This window comes from Lathyrus oleraceus, chromosome 3 (assembly GCF_024323335.1).
Source record: "Lathyrus oleraceus cultivar Zhongwan6 chromosome 3, CAAS_Psat_ZW6_1.0, whole genome shotgun sequence".
NCBI lineage: Eukaryota > Viridiplantae > Streptophyta > Magnoliopsida > Fabales > Fabaceae > Lathyrus > Lathyrus oleraceus.
Genome location: NC_066581.1, coordinates 103,327,585 through 103,335,998, shown reverse-complemented (window position 1 = coordinate 103,335,998; position 8,414 = coordinate 103,327,585). Strand labels below are relative to the sequence as shown.

The 8,414-nt window shown below is 34.1% G+C and overlaps 1 protein-coding gene across 1 annotated transcript; it reads right to left on the bottom strand.

Annotated features, from left to right (window-relative positions):
* Positions 1-452: 452 nt before the first annotated feature.
* On the bottom strand, positions 453-7,860 carry LOC127125635 (signal recognition particle 54 kDa protein, chloroplastic). Its single transcript, XM_051054417.1, has 15 exons — positions 7,603-7,860; positions 7,390-7,531; positions 7,198-7,265; positions 6,992-7,093; positions 6,049-6,201; positions 5,878-5,955; positions 4,577-4,702; positions 4,366-4,468; positions 3,825-3,925; positions 2,310-2,447; positions 2,085-2,228; positions 1,779-1,854; positions 1,491-1,576; positions 1,242-1,367; positions 453-1,013 (listed from the first exon to the last, which is right to left on the bottom strand). The coding sequence occupies exons 1-15, from the start codon at positions 7,729-7,731 to the stop codon at positions 900-902; spliced, it is 1,686 nt and encodes a 561-aa protein (XP_050910374.1). The 5' UTR covers positions 7,732-7,860; the 3' UTR covers positions 453-899.
* Positions 7,861-8,414: the final 554 nt, after the last annotated feature.

The window sequence follows — 8,414 nt, the reverse complement described above, 5'->3', positions numbered from 1 at the left end:
GGATTTAATTACTATACACTATCAGTATAAAAAGATTTACACTGTCGATTCATCACCATCACCCGTTTGTATTATTTATAAATTTTTAAAATAAAAATAAATTTATTTCAATATCCAACATATAGGTTTAACTGACAGTGTAAAATTCTTTTACATTATCGATGAATTTCAATTAAATCCATAAAAGAATCTAACATATATAGACTAGTTATTTTAATATATATCAATGTCACGCTTTTTAGAATGAAACTGTTAAAAAAGAAAGGAAATTTGCCTATTTATTATCACCAATTTTTGACAATTTAGCATCCATCATTTCATCGCATTTCTTGAGCTCTTACTCACCCCTTTCTTTTGACAAACTTGTATAGTTCACTAAATTAAAAAGAGGTCCAATTTTTTCATAAGAAAATTTACATAAAACTCACCCAATAAGTGTTGAAAAGAATGTCTGACGACACAAAACATTGCTATCTATTCATTCAAATACCCAGAAGAGTTAAATTTATTACAAAACAAACAGAGTGCAAGGACCTGGTCTAGATTGCGGGAAATCTCCATTGAAGATTCTTAAACCATCTTTTTTCGAATTACATGCATTTGATTTTGGCCATCCATTATATGCATTTCAAAAATTCAAATGAGATGACAAAGTCAAGCTTGCAAGTTAGAAAATCAAATACTTCTTATATTTGCACATCCCGCGCTTACATTCCATTTCTGCCTAAATTTCACCAGCGAAACAACACTCGCTACTATATGAATTGATCTAATAATGGAAGGCAATCATTTTAGCTTAAGAAAGCTAAATCAAACCAGTTGATTGCTTGCGACTTGTTGATCCAAATAACAAACTCTCCTACCATATTTATTGAGTGTCAATCATCTTTAGAAAATTTTCAGTTTTTGCTCCCAAATCCGCGAGGAGCTGGCAACGAACTCTTCGAAGATCGGCCTTTAAATAGCCTTCTTAAACCTCCTTTCTTTCTCCTCCTAGCAGTGCCAGGTGGAGCCTAATTTGTGCAGAATACAGAAAGCAAAACACATCAAATATTTGATACACAGCATGCATAGACACGAGCACAATATTCACCAATAATGATTTTGCACTTTGTTCTTTATTTCTTTTCTTTCTCACCATTTTTTAAAGATTCAGATTGCAAATTATTTAATTACTTCACTAGTATATTTTGTGGCTAAAACCATGTGGAATGTTAAAACTAGTATAAGTAACGAATCACCTTTTCGTCTGCTTTAAGTGCTTCCTCAAGATTACTAAGTGTTGGCATTGATCCACCTTCCATTACACCCATTAGCTTCTTCATCCGAACACGCATTTGAAATAGTTGAGCTACGAGTTGGCTTACCTAACATTGTAGTTGTGCATTTCTCAAAGTTAGAATGATGTATATGACCAGTACAGAAACCGCAGCTTCAAAAGTCGCTAAGGCAAAACAAGAAAAATTTGAAAGAAAAATCATTCTGCTTACCTGCTGCTCTGTCTTCCCTGATTCCTGAGCAACTCTTTTCCTCCTGACAGGGGATTCTGCTAACAGTTCTGGCTTTCCCCTTTCCTCTGGAAATAAACAAGAAAGGCTGGTAAGCAAAATGAGTTTACAGAAAAATTATGAATGATTGAAAATTGAACCAGATTATGACATTTTTTATTTACTCAAGACATACTCCCATGTTAAGAAACAAAGATACATAAATATAAATATGATCGAGTCATTTTTGTTTCCCAGATATGAATGCATTTATTAGTATATAGAAAGGACCAGGGGTCATTGCTTCTATTATCACTTCCATAAACTGCAAATTCTTCTCTGCTTCTCGAATTTGAGCAGGAGTAACCTGTAAGCATGCAGATGAGATGATAAATGTTCACAAATATATAATCAGGACTGGAAATCTAGTAAAAATTTGTAAATGCAATAATGCTCAATTTTAAGGTTCATAGACCAAAATTGGAAAATTGTATATAATTGACTACTTTGTTCCCAATTGCTATAAGCTACCAAATGCATGAAATTGTCATAAATAAAAATAGAAATATCTAGGATAGCTCATATGATAGTTCATACCTTTGCCATACCAGGAATCATCCCAAGGACTCGAGACACAGAACCCATTTTAGCAACAGTACGAGTTTGCTTTAGAAGATCATTAAAGTCAAACTTTGCACTCATGATTTTCTTTTGCATGTCTTCAGCATCTTCTTCAAGCATCTATAATAAATGCAGTTCATAACTGAATATTCTATTTTTCATTTTTTATCAATGACAGTATAGAAATATAGTAAGACTTACAACTTCTTGTGCCTTTTCCACAAATGAAAGAACATCTCCCATTCCTAGTATACGTCCTGCCATTCGGTCGGGGTAAAAAGGTTCAAGATCTTCCATGCGTTCTCCCCGTCCTACCAGCTTAATTGGTTTTCCAGATACCTGTCATCATGGAATTACCCAACTAAATAAAACATATAAGAGAAAGGAGAGAGCTTCAAATGTTGGACTAAATCAATCACAATCCAATTTCAAATACGGTTTAGAAACCTAGGCAAAACTGTCACTTAAAAATTAACAAAATACTGGAAGACCTCTCATAGCTGAGGGCCAAAATCTATACATTCATAAACTAAAAGCAGCATCAGTATATTTTGACTCTGAAATATGTCTTCAAAATATATTTCTAATTCAATGTGATTCTAATAAATTATGGAAACATACATTTCAGTTGCAGATCCTTCAATGAAACAGCAGTTATTAGGAAAAATCTATCGGGGTTACCGTGTTTATCTCTCAGAAGATTTGTAAATAACATTTCCTTAGACACCTACAATCACTTATTAGAGGCGAAATGTTACACAATCCAGTTTCCCTAAAAGAATTTATTAACATTCAATTGTCAGTCAGCTAAGTTTTTTGGGAACATTTTACTATATCCGCACTCCACAAAAATTATTATAAAACTTTTTTATGTCATTTTCTAAGAAAACATCAAAGTCAGTGGAGGCTAAGCTGACAAACCGGTTCTTATGATTTCTAGCATTGTGCCAGCATAATGACAGGAACCAACCGGTATTGAAAGGAAAGATTGAAGGAAGAACAAAATCTTAATAGAGAACTCCTCTGTTTACAACTCTAGGCTGATTTGAGAGGGCCTCACATCTCCAAACAAATTATGAATCACTCACCAATTATCTTCAAATGGAATTCCTTCGTAATTCTTATTTATGGAGCTCCTATTTCTTTTAGTAATTATTACTACCTCTGTCCCAATTATAAGACGTTTTGGGTGTTTCACACGAATTAAGAAGTACAATTAATTTGGTATCGGAAAGACAAATTATGTATGACTTTACAAAATTGTCCTTCTTTAATTATATAGAGCAGAAAAATTAAAAGAATTGAAAGAAGGAAGAGTAATAATAGTAGAGGGTATATTAGGAAAAAAATCATTAATGCTGTATTATAATTGTATAGTGACTTATAATTTGGGAGTTGGAACAAATATTTTTGGCAAAGTGACTTATAATTTGGGAGAGAGGGAGTAACAGACAAGAGGCCCATTAAGGTCTATATAAACTGACACAAAGTGTCAAAGCAAAATACAAGAACAAGAAGGAAGATAGGATTTTTTGGTCCACGTGCACCTATTAATAATATTGTTAAAACTAAAGGAACTACCTTTTAAGAGCTTGTAATGTTGAAAATTCTGGTATAGAGGATAAGAATCGGTTAAGACGAGAACCAATGCATGAAAGACTGAAACTAAAATATAAAATATAAACATTTCAGGAGCTAAGATAAAGACAAGCAAACCTCTTTGACACTCAAAGCTGCTCCACCTCTTGAATCACCATCCAACTTTGTCAAGATGGCACCAGTTATTCCAATCTCAAGATTGAAAGTAGTCACCAGAGCTGTTCACAAGAGAAAAAAATAGTAAGTCTGAAATTTGGGTTGGTTTTGGTTGTCATGGTGAAACTTTGGTCTGGTTTTGGCACAAAATTATAACTAAACCAAAGTAAATATTGTTCTTATGGTTTCTCAAGGTGCCATCTATGGACAAATGCAGAGACTAACTCCTTTGATGATATATGGCACATTTAATGGCTATCTCTCAAATGATGAAATTCCATACGCACAAGTCAAGGAACAAACCTTTGACCATATGCTTAAGGAACTTGAGCCGCTTGCCCCTCAGACCACACCAGTTTGGTTGTAAAAATTATGTTTAATAATATGCCAACCATTAATTTAGTATCAGTTTATAAATATGAATAATTTAGTTTTATAGAAACTATTTTCTTCTTCATGTAAAGGTAAATGAATAAACGCTTATAACTTCACTTCTGAATACCTGCTGCTTCTTGCCCTGTCATAGCATCCACAACTAGCAAAACTTCTGTTGGATTCAGTACCTGTTTCACTTCTTTTAACTCGTCCATCATAGCTTTGTCTATCTGTTTCATAATAAATAACAACGTTAATGAGCATGTGAATTTATTCAAACATTAAAAATATCAGAAATAATTATTCATTATAAAGTTTCCAATTATATGAAGAATTACCTGCAGCCTACCAGCAGTGTCAACAATAACCACGTCAATTTTCTTCTTTTTGGCCTCTTCAAAACCTTGTTTAGCAATCACTGAAGGCTTAACATCGGTACCTGCTGCATAGACAGGCACATCCACCTGATACAAGCTATAACTAATTATAAATATGTAACTAGAAGCAAATAGAGAGAATACACGGTGAGGTAAGTCCAATAATGCTAATTTGATCTTGAATCTTGATATTAGATTCCTGATTAATTTGTTAAAACATAAGTCTCCTCCGTTTACTTTGTGAAAACATTTTCTGTTTTCATTTTCTAAAAGATGTTCATTTTAAATTGCTAATGAGATGTGAAACTCTAAAAATGAACAATTGTCTTGGAGAAAAGATGAAATGCTAGTTAGAAATGATGCAATTTTGAAAATAAAGAAAACAATCTTTTGACAAGTAAAACTAACACGAGTTTTAAGAAATAAGAAATAGAAAATGTTTTGACAAAGTAAACAGGGTCTAAGAATGATTCTGGCATTTCTCTTGTTTCCTTGTTAATTTTAGAGCCATACGATCATTAAGTAGGCTACAAGATGCTAAAGCACCCCTGTTAGGACTTAGGAGTCCCACATTCAGTAGATAAAGTGTTCAATGTGGTACTTAAGCCACGGGACTCTCCCACCCTATGGACTAGTCTTTTGGGTTGGACACTCCTCACAATTGGTGCTCTCTTTGAGAGTTTGACCACAGAAAGGGCTAATTATAGGCTGGATTAAGATACTCTACCCAATACAGATAGGTGAGTGAAGTTGCTAAAGAGGAAAGAGCTACAATTGAGTCAGTGCTGATAAGGTGAAATCCGCCGTGAAAAGGGATGGAAATGTTAGTACTAGTAGTCCCACAATGAGCGGGTAAAAGTACTTAATTTGGTACTTAAGCCATGATGCTCTCCCACCTATTAGACTAGTCTCTAGAATTGGGCTCTTCTCATGAGTTTAAATCCTAACAACCACCTATTCCAGACCAGTATAATTGTTGTAGCCCAGTAATCGTCTCATATCCCGACGGTAGTCTCTCCAATCCTACAAGGTACTTCATTCTTGATTATTATTTAATAATTAAATAATATGTTATAATATGCTAGAAAATTTTGAATAGCACACTCTTCATCAGTTTCATGCTAGCAAGCAACAACATACTTCTGCAGGCCCCATCCAGAAAACTAAATTAAATTATAAAATTAAAATGACATTGCTGACGATATTTAAATGAGGTGTATGCATCTTTAAAGAAATTGCAACTTGTAAACAGCTTCAGCTACCTGCTTGCCCAAAATAGTCAGCTGGTCAATAGCAGCAGGTCTGTAAACATCCCCAGCAACTAACATACAACTCTTTCCCTGATCAGGTTAATATGATTCGTTTCAATAAGGTGAAGGAACAAAAAACCATCAGAATGTGATAAAGCATGTGGAAAGAGATTGGAAATACACCTGTTTCTTGAAATAAGTTGCTAACTTTGCACATACAGTTGTCTTCCCAACTCCCTGGAGTCCAGCCAATAAAATGACAGTGGGCCCCGAATTGGCAAAAGTTAGTTCAGAGACCTCTCCACCCATCAATTGTACAAGTTCATCATGAACAATCTGCAAAACCCAACAATCAACACCCACTTTGTTCTCATACGGAACTTCAGTAGTTAAAGGAAAAAAACAAGTTGATGCTATTTCATCCAAACAAGTTCTCTCACCTGCACTGTAAGTAAATTACTTTTAGATGTTATCAAGAAAAACCAGAAATTTACACTCATTCGTAGTGTCGTGTCAACTTTCTACAGTAAACAAAGATTAGTTGCTGTAATTGTGCATTGCCCACCACACATTTCAAATGCAGTTTAAGACTTCCCAATTGTTTTGACTTTAAAAGCAAGAATAGAATCGGTTGAATTTAAACGCAATTTTAAGGCCGTTCAATTGAACCCTTGAAGCCAAAAACATATATACATATTTGAGTCTAAAAACATTGCTCTAAGTGAAACCAAAACGCATTCCACAAATCAGACACCAGTGTGGGAACAATGTGAAGTTGCACTTGCACTTGCACTCTACAATTTTCAGATGGTGATTTCAACAAACATAACAGAAATGTTAATACAGTAAGTTACTTTTTTTTTTGAAATCTTGATATCCGGCCTTGCGACCAACTAATACAAGGGGACTAATCCCACCGCCCACTTGCAGTGGCCCCGTTTAAAGCAAGAGCAAAGCTTTGTATGGACATGGCCCAATACAGAAACTTTTTGCACCTAGCAGGATTCAAACCTTAGACCATGAGAGGAGCACAATCTCAGGACCCAAGTCTTCGCCACTAGGCCAACCCCTAGGGGACGTTAATACAGTAAGTTACATGATGCAATGAGAAACGACTGAATTCAACCTTAACCAATTGTTGATCGGGTTTGACTCCTCGAGTGACTCCAACACCCACAGCTTTATCAGTAACAGATTGCACAAACCTTCTTACAACAGGAAGACTAACCTGCCAACACAATATCCATGCACATTATACTAAAACTAGCAAAAGCATACAAATTTCAACAAACAAACAAAAAAAATCCAAACAAGATAAATGTTAAATCTTACATCAGCTTCTAAAAGAGCTCTCCGAATATCTCGCATAGGCTCCACAATATTCTCTTTAGTCAAAACCTCTGCAAAACCAAATCAAAATCCACAAATTTCAGCATGTAAACATTAAAATCGAAGGCATTTCCAGCGTCCAACACTTATAATTTCTTAAGCAATTAGCGATTAAATAAAAACGGAATAAAAGACCTTCTCGTTTGAGCTTGTTCCAGGCAGATTCAAGACCAGATGTTAACTGTCCGAACATTTCAGCCCTGACAACAACCGGACGAATCATGTCCGTTCTTCTGGAAGTTAAGCTCTTGGACTGAACCAAACCCCATATCTCTCTCTGAAAGACACAGAACTGAATTAGGAAGTAGCGAATTACAAGAAAAGTAGGTGAGGTAGTAGCATGCTTACCGCGAAGGAATTCCGAAAAGAAATGGAAGAGGAAGGTTTGATAGAAGAGGAGGAGGAGGAGGAGGAGGCGGTGGTTCGATTGTGAGAGAACGGTGTCGACAAATGGCGGGATGCTAGTACTGCTTCCATATCCGCCGGCTAAGTTCAGTCGCTACGAAAACTGCTATCTGTGTTTTATTTTATCCACAACAACTGCCAAAGTATATCAAAGGATTACATTCCATAATCATTTTTAATTCATTTATTTAACTTTCTATACTCTCCTCTCTCCACGATATTATTATTATTTTATATCACATAAAATATATTTATTTGATACCACATAAAATATATATAAATTTGAAATTAAATATTTAATTATAAAATAAATAATAATCATATAAACTCAATTATATTAAATCATTATATAAAAAGATAATCCATAAAAAAAATAAAAAAAAATAAAAAAAATAAAAAATAATATATGAAACTCTATTATTGAAAAATAAGCACCACTTTGTTTATGTCTACTTTATTTTCTTTGTCCAAATAGTCCTTACAAATGTTCCTCTACTCTATGTCTCTTTTGTTAAGATGTCATATATTACTTCAACAAAGTCTTTCGTTTTTTTTCTAAATCCAACAACAAAGTATGAACTTAGGATTTTATTTTTGATAAATTTAGAAACAAATAATAAAATTAGATATTGATATTTTTATTAAGAGAGGGAAATGTCATAGCAACAAAAATAAAAATAATGGAGTATTATAAATATTAAAAAAAATAGAGAGAAGAAGGTAGAAGAAGATGAGAATCTTTGGGTTCATTTGTT

Bases quoted from the DNA above. Each gene is read 5' to 3' on its own strand.
- LOC127125635 (XM_051054417.1), bottom strand. From the start codon at position 7,731: ATGGAAGCAGTACTAGCATCCCGCCATTTGTCGACACCGTTCTCTCAC. The intron at 2,448-3,824 runs GTTTGCTTGTCT...CCATGATGACAG, and splicing joins CAGCTTTGAGTGTCAAAGAG to GTATCTGGAAAACCAATTAA. The intron at 1,014-1,241 runs GTGATTCGTTAC...TGCACAAATTAG, and splicing joins CACTTAAAGCAGACGAAAAG to GCTCCACCTGGCACTGCTAG.